This window comes from Muntiacus reevesi, unplaced genomic scaffold, assembly GCF_963930625.1.
Source record: "Muntiacus reevesi unplaced genomic scaffold, mMunRee1.1 SCAFFOLD_162, whole genome shotgun sequence".
In the NCBI taxonomy this organism is placed as follows: domain Eukaryota; kingdom Metazoa; phylum Chordata; class Mammalia; order Artiodactyla; family Cervidae; genus Muntiacus; species Muntiacus reevesi.
This window is the reverse complement of record NW_027077811.1, coordinates 160,031-172,818: the sequence shown is the minus strand read 5'-3', so window position 1 is coordinate 172,818 and position 12,788 is coordinate 160,031. Positions and strand designations below refer to the sequence as shown.

The 12,788-nt window shown below is 39.4% G+C and overlaps 1 protein-coding gene across 1 annotated transcript in view; it reads right to left on the bottom strand.

Moving 5' to 3' along the window:
- The window catches only part of LOC136155165 (band 4.1-like protein 2), a gene marked incomplete at its 3' end in the record, with an annotated part of 146,863 nt that overhangs the window by 16,097 nt on the left and 117,978 nt on the right, over positions 1-12,788 (bottom strand). Inside the window, exon 6 of the mRNA XM_065917048.1 lies at positions 6,890-6,994. Coding sequence (XP_065773120.1) covers positions 6,890-6,994 — 105 coding nt within the window. The remainder of the gene's footprint in view (positions 1-6,889; positions 6,995-12,788) is intronic.

Sequence of the window (12,788 nt, the reverse complement as noted above, 5' to 3'; positions counted from 1 at the left end):
GTAAGAAAATTACACAACACAAAAGTTACACAGGAAAATCAGATTATATATGAAATAATTAAATATTGGCAATGCCAATTACATGTGTGCATTCATTTTCTGCAAAGTATTTCAGAAAGGACACCCCACTGTTTATTCTCCCATTGTTCTCTAGTTAAGGTCTAGATAACAAAGTGTGTGCCTAATTTTGTGGGCATTTTCATCCCAAATTTTGGAAGAGAAACTACAGTTAAAAATACGCAATTATGAGTTCTTGGTTTAATAGCTTTTTTTGTCCATGGCAACCCCATGGAGAACCCCTCCAAACTGAACCTTACCTTAATCCTGCCTTAATGACCTTAGCTTCTCTCTGATTTCAGTCAAACCTTTTCATGGCTGAACACTCAGTCTTGTCACCACACAGAGTTCTCCACCTCATTAGAAGTCATCATTCCATTCTCAGATGCAATCATTTCTTCTCCTAAGTCTTCTCCCCATTTATTCTCACCATACCTGCCCTTCAACTTAGAACTTTCATCCCTTGGTCCCAGTCGTTTTCTCCCAGCCTATCAGTCCATTTCAGCTTATGTTCCTTCCAGTGATCTTATGAATCAATTAGCTTGATTACCTATGCATCAGGATCTCTAGCTTTCTCAACCTTTTGCCCTCTTACCATAACCACTTGAACATGACACCCCATTTCTCCACTACTATGCCCAGGTTGCAGAGAGCAATTAGAGAAGCAAAATGTATTCTGCTGTCATCACAGTTTTATGATCTCAGCTGGAATGTCAACAGCAAGCAATCCATATCGTTTTTAAATCATTTGCTTGTCTACTTTCTCTGCCATAACCTCAACTGAGGCTCCTTTTGTGCTTTGGGTGAACAGTCCTGCTCACACTCAGATCTTTTTAAAGGCAAGACTGGGTGTCTCATATCACTGCATCAGCTTATCAATGCCATCATTTTTCTGAGCATAAAGGAGATCTCCCAAGCCTTGATAAATAAACATACAGCCTAGATGGCCCTGCATAACCTGACCCCTACCAACACTCAGTCTCCCCTCACTAGCCACAAGAGACGTCTTTTCATTTTCCAAGAGGTCAGCTGTTCCTACTCAGGGCCCTATATGTGTGCTTCCTAAGTCCCTTGACCCAGCTCAAACTTCAGGTCTCTGCATAAGCATCATTCTCTCCTAGGAAGTCTTCCCTGCTAGTAACCTGAACTCTTCCTATAGAGCAGTAGTCAAAATTTATTAACTGAGTAATTTGGGGTTTTTCCTTTTTTTTTTTCACTCTATCTTCTCAACTGGAACTAAGTGGGGACATTCGTGAAGGCAGAATTTATATCTTAATTATTCACTGCCAGAGTTGCAGATGCATACTAGTTTGCACATGGGTGGTAATTTTTTTTAATGTGGTTTAAAAAAAAAACATAAAATTCATCCTCTTAATCAATGTTTACTGTACAGTTTAGCAGAACTAACTATATCACATTGTTGTGCAACAGATTCTAGAACTTTTTCATCTTGCAAAACAAACTCTATCCCCAATGAACAACAATTTTCTATTATCTCCTCACCCCAATCCAGGTAACCACCATTTTACTCTGTTTTTCCATGGGTCTGCCTAGGGAATACCTCATACAAGGGACTCACAGTAATTGTCTTTTATGACTAAACATTTCATTCAGTGTAACATCCTCTAGGTTTATCCATGTTACAGGATTAACAAGACTTCCTTCTTTAATGCTCAAAAACATTCTGTTCACCATATTTTGAATATGTCATGTTTTATTTATCTAATTCATCCATCAAGGAACATTTGGGCTGCTTCTACCTCTTGGCTATCATAAGTATAGTGATGCAGTGAATGTGGGTGTACAAATACCTCTTCAAGATCCTACTTTTGATTCTTCGGGATATATACCCAAAAGTGGTAAATCTATTTATAATTTTTTGACTAACTTCTCTACTGTTTCCCTAATAGCTGCACCATATTACTTTTCCATCACCAAAGTACAGGTTGGTTTCCTAATTTTTTCACCATCCTTCCTTGCCAACACTTGTTATTTTCTTTTTTTTTTTTACCAGTGGCCATCTCAATGGGTGTGAGATGGTGCACAGGTGGTATTTTAAAATATTTGATACTGTCTAGACTTACAGAAGCTACACTGTTTCTAGAACAATGGGGAGAAAGACTGATTAATAAAGTGTGTGCTAAATGTCTAGATGGACATTTGTGCTAAACGTCTAGATGTCTAGCTGGAATCAAGATTTCCAGGAGAAATATCAATAACCTCAGACACGAAAATGACACCACCCTTACGGCAGAAAGTAAAGAAGAACTAAAGGGCCTCTTGATGAAAGTGAAAGAGGAGAGTGAAAAAGTTGGCTTAAAACTCAACATTGAGAAAACGAAGATCATGGCATCTGGTCCCATCCCTTCATGGCAAGTAGATGGGGAAACGATGGAAACAGTGACTGATTTTATTATTTTGGGCTCCAAAATCACTGCAAGTGGTGAGTGCAGCCATGAAATTAAAAGATGCTTGCTCCTTGGAAGAAAAGCTAAGACAAACCTAGGCAGCTTATTAAAAACAGAGATATTACTTTACCAACAAAAGTTCATCTAGTCAAGGCTTTGGTTTTCCCAGTAGTCGTGTATGGATATGAGAGTTGGACTACAAAGAAAGCTGAGCGTCGAAGAATTGATGTTTTTGAGCTGTGGTGTTGGAGAAGACTCTTGAGAGTCCCTTGGACTGCAAGGAGATCCAATCAGTCCATCCTAAAGGAGATCAGTCCTGGGTGTTCATTGGAAGGACTGATACTGAAACTGAAACTCCAATACTTTGGCCACCTGATGTGAAGAACTGACTCACTGGAAAAGACCCTGATGCTGGGAGGGATTGGGGGCAGGAGGAGAAGGGGATGACAGAGGATGAGTTGATGATGGACAGGGAAGTCTGACATGCTACAGTTCATGGGGTCGCAAAGACTTGGACATGACTGAGTGACTGAACTGAACTGAAATGTCTAGATGACTGTTGACTCTCCTTGAGTTGGGGCCAGGAAGGATGATGGTGGAAAACAACCAAGGAAAATCTCATAGAGTAGAGTACCTAAACTGGATCTTAAGGAATAATAGACATTCAGATTCAAAAAAAGAAAAAAAAATGAGAAGGATATTCCAAATACAAGGGATAGTATGTTCAAGCAGATATACTATGGACGGGAAAAGCTTCCCTTATGAGAGAAATATGGTGTGAATTGAATATGGATTTTTGTGAGAAGTTACTGAGAAATGAAGACAAAGAAGTAGACCACTGTCACTTGACCAAGAGCTTTGTAAACCATACTAAGAGGGTTAGATTGCATCCATTAAATGGCTTTAAGCAAGGAGTGCCAAGATGGGCTATGCCTTCCCGAAACTTCGATCTAGCAGTATCACAGAGGTCTGGGACTGGGCAGTTAAACCAGTTAGGAAGCTGATAAAATATTCAAAGCAAGAGATGACAGGGGCCTAAACCAAAGCAAGAACACTGGACAAAGAGAACCAGGAGAAGGATGCCAGAAGGTAGAAGACAGAACTTATTGACTCACAAGCAATGAAAAGAGGTATAAAAAGTGGAAGCAATTTATACCTACTCTTCAGGGAATAGATGAAGGAGAAGACTAGTATCCTTTTAGACAAATGAGTGTAGTGTCCAGTAGAGAGTGAAATATATGAGTCTGAGACTCAGGAGAAAAACATGGATCAGGCACATATATTAAGAGTCAGCAATATAAAAAATAGAGACTCCTACTATCTAAATACCACTCTTCACCATGCAACTCTAGTGTTTCAGAAATACTGTATGTCTTAATACAGCATATCATGTTTATAACGGAAGTTATTCTACACATTTTACAACATACTGATGGTTTTCCTTCTTAAGAAAGATTAAGTGCTCCTAGCCAAATTTCCATCACTTTCTCTTTTACAGCTTTGAGGGCCAACAGAAGAGCACATGGTTGGAAACATTATCAAGACTACCTTATAATTTAAAGTCTAAAAGAGCGCCTAGTTTATTTAGTTGAATATCTAATATGTTATTACTTCTAAGAAAAATATTCTAAACAGGGTTCTAATAAGAATGCTTACACACTATTCAGTGGGCAGGCATGCAATTTAATTGTCTTCGGTTTCAATGTGGAATTAAACCACAAATTAGGTATAAAGGATGTAAAATGCAGCAAGTTGAGAAAAGTCAATTTATATATAATCATCACTGTTTGTGTCCTGCATTTCATTACCAGGATGTATAAATACAAATAATGAATGCCTGTGGATAAATAAAACTTACAGTCTATACTCAGCTACCTACTGACTGTGACATGAATATTAGATGTTGGGAGGTAACCGCAAAGGTCACACTGTGACCAAGCGTTCTGGGCATCCTCAGAACCATCACAGTGAGTCTGCCCACAGCCACCGTCTAACAGATTCCAAAGGGCTTCCTTTCAGGGCATAACCCTGGACCCAGCCTTCACTCTTCTCCCGGCATCAGTATCTTCTCCACCAGAGTTAAGTCCCAATGCTCAGAAAGTGAAGTAGAAAAAGAACTTCCTTAACAATGAGCAGAGTGACAGAGACTGAAGGCTTGTGTCCTTCCCCAAAATTCATACGCTGAAGCCTAATCCCCAATGTGGGACAGTATTTGGAGTCGAGGCCTTTGGGGTGATTAGGTCATGAAGGTAGAGCCCACATGAGTGCGATCAGCGACATTATAGAAGAGGCTTTGGAGAGCCCTCCTGCTCATTCCACCATGTGAGGATACCACAGGAGGTCCATGAGCCAGGAAGGGGCCCTTACCACACTGAATCAGCGGGCACCTTGCTCAGCCTTCCCAGGCTCCCGAACAACGAGAAACACTAGTCTATTGTTTATAAGTCACTCAGTCTACAGCACTTTGCTAGAGAAGCTCAAACTGACAAAGACAGAAGGCTAGAGGTTACGTCTGGTTAATTGCCAGAACTGGTGAATATTTCCTTCTTTAATATGCTTAGGAAAGGGAGAAGCCCTGAAGGTCCCTGGAATTAGCATCAAGCATTAGAGCACTCTGATTGTCCTGCTTAGCGGCATCTCAGGAAAGTCCTGGAGCAGAAACCATCTCAGTGCACTCTGGGATCAGGCAGATCTTCACAGAGTCCTGGCTGATCAAATCTACCACTTCAGGGGACTTCCCTGGTGGTCCAGGGGCTAAGACTCCCAATGCAGAGGACCTGGGTTCGACCCCTGGTCACAGAACTAGATCACTCATGCAGCAAATGAGGAGCCCAAATGCAGCGATTAAGGATCCCTAATGGCTGCAACTAAGACCCTGTTGTCATTGTTTAGTCGCTCAGTCACGTCCGACTCTTTGCAACCCCATGGACGGTAGCACACCAGGCTCCTTTGTCGATGGGATCTTCCAGGCAAGAATACTGGCGTGGGTTGCCATTTCCTTCTCCAGATATACCAAGTCACCTCTACTCAGAAGACAGTGGGCTCTGGCAAACTCTACTCCCTTCCGACCCGCCAGTTTGATTCTTACAGCCGGGACGTCTGTGTCCAATTCAAGTCACCATGGACGGGGTCCAGAACGCACCACAGTGGATAAACACCACGTTGAGCTGCAGACACGTAAGAACAGGCTTTCCTTTTACCTGAAAGCAGGAGAACTAGGTTGTCATAAATCTCTTCCCTTCCTTGGAAGGAAAAGGTATTCTTTTCCTTCCAACCAGGGAAGACTGACTCTTATCACTGAGAGGAGAAGCCCTCAGCTGAACAGACACTGGCACGAAACGAGCCTGTCTCCCAGCTGTTCTCCTACAGGGCCCTCACCTTCCCTAAAAGTCACTCATTTTCCATAAGTGCCTTTTCCTACCTCTTTCCCCTGTTAAGATGCCCTGACTACTTCTCGCAGTCACCGTTTTCTGTGAACTGCCACTTACTCACATGAATAAAAGTCATCCTTTGTCAGTTTAATTTGCACACCTCCGGAAAACAACTTAAGAGGGTATATTAAAACATTTTCCTCTGACTCCACGGGAAAATATAAGAGTAACCGGGGGAAAGTTTGTATTATTATTTTATTTTTTTCTTGCAGTATGTACATATAAAAAACAGGCTATTATGGACTGTTTAATTCATTTACTAAATCAAACGGCAGAGACAACTTAAGCACACAGTAGGAATAAACCCGTTTATATCATCATCCTTTGATAAAAAGGTTCAGAAACAGCACGCTAGAAAAACAAAAGTGCAAAAAAAAAATAAAAGAAGAAAAGAAAAACAGAAGTGCAACAAAATTGCAGACAATAAACTGATCACAAATCTACCCTGGTACAGCCCAAATCAATCGATCACTCACTCACTCTACCATGTGAGTCAGCTGGACTCTGCCTTCTGTTTTTGCCCCCAATAACCCACACGACAGGGCAAGGAACACCTTCATCCCTACCAACCACTCATCTATTCAGCAAGGCAAACACTCTCCTGAACCTCCAGACAAGTACAGATGGGTATTCCTGATATTTCTTCCAATATTCCTCCTTCCCTGGTGGCTCAGACAGTAAAGAATCTCCCTGCAATGTGGAAGACCTGGGTTCAATCCCTGGGTAGGAGGATCCCCTGGAGAAGTTCATGGCAACCCACTCCAGTATTCTTGCCTGGAGAATCCCATGACAGAGGAGCCTGACAGGCTACAGTCCACGGGATTGAAAGAACCGGACACAACTCAGCGACTAAACCACCACCACAATAAACATAAACTGTCATAATAAAAACATGAAATAAGTTATTTGAAAGCTAAATTTTACACCAGTTAAGAGAAACACACAGTATTTTTTTTAAGACAATATAAACAAACTTAAGATAACTTCACTTACTTTCTGCTCAGGGTTCTCCTGAAACACAAGTCCAAAGTAGTCCTTCTCCAAGAGATTAAGATGTTCACACACTTTGTCAAATAACACTTGCCCCTTAGCACGTTTCTGAGGAAAAAGAATAACATCTTTACTTTTCAAGCACTGAAGGTCCATGAGTGCTATAAATCAAGGACATATCAGATAAAATTACTTAGCATAAATTAATATGAAATATTTTCCAATCCTCTATTAAAACAATACCCAAAAATGATTCATAACTTTTTCATTTTAAACTCCGCACTCCCAAACAAAACATAAATTCCAAAACGAAAGCATGATTAGCCAGATGGCCTAGGCTTTACTGCTACTCCATGTTAATATTTCAAAAACCAAAATAATTAAAATGCTTAAAGAGTTCACTTATTTGTTTTTAAAGTAGTACATAAGTATGTCCAAGCTGCCCCCTCAGTTCCTCAAAGTGGCTCGGGTACACTCTCCCCAGGAAAATCATTAAGCTCCACGTACCCTGACACAAATCATCCCATCACGACTTAAGTGTGATTTTTATTCCAGAGTGTCTGTAGAGTAGACATTATGTTTTTCAATACAAAGTTACACTTTTTCTGGAGGTTCATATGGCATTCACTCCTTAGAACAAATCTTAAAAATAGAAGAGAATGAAGCTGAGACAGTAAATCAGCTGCCTCCAAGGATCTAATCTACCATCAACAGAGATATAAAAGCCTATGACAGCTTCAGAAGAAAAATTCACTGTTTAATCAATGTCAAAACATAAAGTGGTGACTCCAATTAAAAGGCACAGCCCTGGGAACCACCAAGTGCAGAGCTGGGTCAGACACACCCCTCCTTCCCCTGCGTGGATATAAACAACCCCTGGATTGCAAGTTTGATGGGAACAAGCCAGAAGACAGACATGGTCATCCTCGAGACAAATGCCTCACATTACTGAAATGTCTACTAGTCAGTTCATCCAATGTGTGAAAATGAATGCTTGCCACACAGTCATCTTTAAAAATGGAGTAAGACATAAAAGACATTTCAATTTCAAATCGGGACGTCTCTGATAAGGGTTTTCAGAAGATAAAGTCTTCACGGAAACTTGATTCAAGTGTGTTGTTTCTGTCCTCTGCTTGTGGAAGCAGAGGTAAGAAATCCATGCCTGCAACACTTGTGAAGCAGAATCTGAAACCTCGATTATCACATTTTCATAGTTAAACAATTCTTTTTTAGGAAAAGAATTACGTTAAATAGCAGAGGGAAGAGGGAGAAAAGCCACAGAGATTACATGATTTCAACATTACAAGCAGTGTGCTATCCACCTCGCTACAGATTCAAACAATGATAAAGTATACATGAAACAGATAAGTGTTTACATATCCACACATTTAATGTACACACAGATATAGTGTAATAAATGGGAGTACTGGGCTCCAGATTCCAAATTCCAAAGTTCGAAATGCCTTTCCACTATTTACAATCTATGTGACCAGGGGCAAGACACTTAAGTTCTGTCTTAATTTGTACATCTAGTAAAAGATAATAGAATCTACCATACAGGAGGTGGTTAAGTGCTAAATGACTTATAACAGATGAGAGCTTAGAACAGTGTGTGGATAGTGAGGGCTTATTCAATATTGGCTCTTATTAAAAGCTGGAGAGTTTTAAAACATGAAAAATAACTCACTTCACTTACATGAAATTTAGCATTAAGCTTCTAAAATGAAAGTTTCTGAATTTCATTATCTGCAAGCCATTATTAATCTATATAATTAAGACTCTGAGTTTGAAGGTATTTTAATTGACTTTATAAGGAGAAGGTGACTCATACCATGATAGTTACTTTTTTAAATGTGCAGTAAAATCCATTATCTCTTCTTCATAAGTGCCTGGAATAGATATGAGACTTGGTTGCAAACAACAGCGAAAAATATTTTAAGGTAATAAATAATCTAAGATAGAATTCAATTTCTCTGACATTAATTTCAACAATATTGTTCAGTCTCTAGAGAGAAGAAGATTGCCCAGCATAATAGATGCTTGTTGAATCAAATGAAAATACAATAATACAGTGTACTCTACGTGACATACTTATTTTAAATGTAGTGACAGCTAGCACTCAGGCTCACAGTGACTGACCATAGCTGTATTGATACTTCCAGTGACTACTTCGTAATTAGGAATTGTTCTTATCTAAGATAGCCAAGGGGGAAACTGCTGCAGCTCTTGCCACATCTGTCTACTTGTTCATCACACACTAAGCACTTATAAGGAGGGATAAAATAGGTCACAGAAGATTTCATCTACTATAAAGAAGAGATGATCTTATTTAGAAAGACACTAAGAACTCAATGGATGCTTATATAGGCAGTCGGCCTTTAATCAGATATAGTTTCCAAGCAAAGGTGTTACTTCTAGGAAACCTCTGACAGAATGACAACTACTTTCAAATAAGCTAACTACTGAAACGGATTAGCCCTGGAAGATCATGGTGAAATGTGACAGCCTCAAAGGAGATTCATGCTACTTTATTTGGTTGGAATGGTATTTGAAATTAGGGTAAAACGGATAGTTAAGACAACTGACGTCTATAAATACTAACACATACCTCAGTTCAAAGAGAAAAACACGCTCCAACATTGCCTTACCATCAGTTTTTATTAATAAATCATACTTCCTCACACTGCTTTCCATTTCAAAGATAGAAACATGCTCTCACGGACAGAATTCCCCTAAAAGGTTCAGAGCAAAGTATCCACACAGCTCACTGCCGAAGCCTGGTGCTGGTTCGCAGGGTAGCACCGGGAGGCCTTCACACGGGGGTTGGAGTCAGACCCCGTCCCTCCCTTGTTTAACTTTCTGTAAGCACTTTACTATTATTGGACAAGTCTAACAATGGATGAACCACTTCGTCTCCTTAACTGTAAGATGAGATAGCAGCTCTCTCACAGCTCACTGTGAGGGTCAAATAAACCCAGGAAGACAGTATATATTACAGTGCCAAACCGAGTGCCTCACCCAATCACAGTTGAATTCTATTCCCAACTCTTTCACTAGCCCACATTCAACACCAAAATATCTTCTAGATGCTCAGATTGCTTCTCCACAATTCTCTCCTTCCCTTCTCCAGGAAATAGATATTTTAAATGCTCGATAAGATCTTAATTGCACACAAGTATTACTTAAGCTTTCATTCAGCATCTCCACCCTCAAGGAACTTAACTGGTTGGGAAGACAAAAAGCAACAAAGCCAACAGGCATGTGCTGAAAAATGCAAATACAAAAGTGCACGGGAGAAGCACCAAGAACGGAATGAGTAAAAGCGGCTGAGAAATATCATAACCTCACCATGGCTGTGGCATCTGAAATGACTCTTAAGGAAATGGAAAATAAATGATTCTCATAGATAAAATCCCAACAAGTATAATCAAAAAGATTAAAGACACATAAGGAAACCAGCTACTATTATTGAGCCTTAGATATGATATCAGTCAGAAATTCAGAGACAGTAGACAACGGAATTATCAAGTATAGAATACAAAATTAGCATCTTTATATGTTTAAAGAAATAAATATTTTAAAATATCAAGGAAAAAGTAACTACCACAAGGCAGAACTTCTGAAAAGAACCAATTAGAACATTTAGAAATAAAACTAATTAAATTATAATCCAAATGGACATGGGTTGATACAGTTAAAAGGTGGAAAATAGATCTGAAAAAACGACCCAAAATGAAGCACAGACAGAAAAAGACTATGAAAGAATTTCAGACCTGTAAGCTAGAAGAGGGGATCTATACTATATATACCTTCCCAGAATTCTAGATGAAGACAATAAAGTAAGAGGCAATATTAAAAGAGTAATGGCTGATCAATGCTAAAACTCTTAAACTAAGGAAACCCAGTGGATCTCTAGTCAGATAAAATAAAGCCCATTAATCTACAATCACTTTATTCCATTATTTATACACATTAACATTCAAAAGATTTTGACATGTTTTTAAGAAAAAAATAGATACTACAAAGTCATCAAGACAAGAGAGGAAGAAACAGGAGCTGGGGAATAAGGAGTAGAGAGAGAAAACTTAGAGAAAACTCAAGAAGTTACTCTTAAAACACCTAAAACTGATCTGCCTTGGAAGCTAATTTAAAAAGGCAAATAAATTAGCATATTTCTTCTAATTTCGTAAAGAAAGCATACCAAATTATCAGAGACATAGTAAATGATACATACTTACCGTACCAAGTTACCACATTTCATAAATATTAATCTATAATCAACTTTGCCTGAGTGTGCTCTGACAGCAACACGACCCAGTGGCTCACCACTTCTTTTTTGCATTCATGCTGTTCACAACTCACTCCATAAGTAATAATCCTCATCGTTTGGAGGAGAGGAATCAAGACACACTTCATAATACAAGTACATAAAAATGTTGAGGGTGGGATTCCCTGGGGGTCCAGGAACGGTTAGGAATCCATGCTTCCATTGGATGGGGCAAGGGTTTGATCCCTGGTCTGGGCAACTAAGATCCTGCATGCCACGTAGTGTAACCAAAAAAAAAAAAAAAAAATTGTGTGGGGGACATGCAAAGTGAAATTGTTCCTTCTCCCCTCCTAGATTCTGGCATGCACCACCACTCATGTGAATCATCGATCTCAACAATATGCTAGTAACAGCATCGGATTTGAACACCAGTCCTACCTCTTAATCACTGTGCAACCTCAGGCATGTCTTGAGTCACCTTATGACGGTGATCAAAAAGTTAAATGTAATAAACTACTTAATAAAATATTTGGCACATTATGTGAATGCATTAAAAGGCAGCTGAGAACACAGAAACTTTCTGAACTATTCTAAAATAATAACTGACTTTAAATATCATTATAAAGAGCTTTCAGTTACTACACTCAAACTCATTTCACAATGAGAAAACAGGTTATAGAGAGTTTAACTGATCTAACTTTTTCAGTCTGATTTCCTGAATTTCTTTTAAAGAACTGAATTCTTATTTGCGATGTCCATAAACATTAGTACTCTACATTTGTATCCAGGAAGGCAATTTTCTCATATTATCATTGTTTTGATTTTTCTATAAACAACTTGAATTGTGGTGCGTGAAGGGACTACAAACACATTTTTCAACCAAGCGGAATACACAGATATTTTGCTTTACAATGTGCATTAAGATACTAGTATATGTGGCTGGTTCATTAGTTGTAGTAACTATGGGCAGGTGCTGCCAGTCCCACATAAAAAGGTCAGTTAACTTGCCAAGGCAAGCTCGTAATTCCTTTTCTACCTTAATTTCCAAATGTTAAAACCCTACGTCTAAGACACATCTCCAAATTCCCCTCCATGAAGCCTATTCCAATCTTCTAATACTTATCCTTCCCCATCAAGTACTTTATTTCACATCTATGGTACTTCCTCTTAAGTTCTACTTCTTTTGATACTTATTACTTCTGCAGACCGGGTTCTTTAAGCAATAGCGTGTCTCACTCACTCCAGTGTCTCCAACAGCAGTGCTTCCTCGAGTAACTCAGCTCACTTGTAGGCCAACAGATATGCTGGGGTCAACGGCTTGGCACTTACGCTGGCAGAATTGAGTCTAGAACCAGGTCTTCTGGCTCTCAGTCTTACGCAAGCTCCCGGCTCTAGAGCTCATGGACTACCAACCCATAGATATTCAAGGAACTAAGCTAGACACACACTGCCAACTAGATTCCAGGAGAACAGCCACAGACCTACATTTTATTTTCACAGTTCTACATTGTACTTAAGACTCTTTCTTAGTAATTAGAGCACTTCCAAATACTTCTCAGGAACTAAAGGAATGACGTCAGCAGGAAAACCAACGTGCTCCTTTCTCTTAAGAGCCAGCCATGCACCACCTTTATC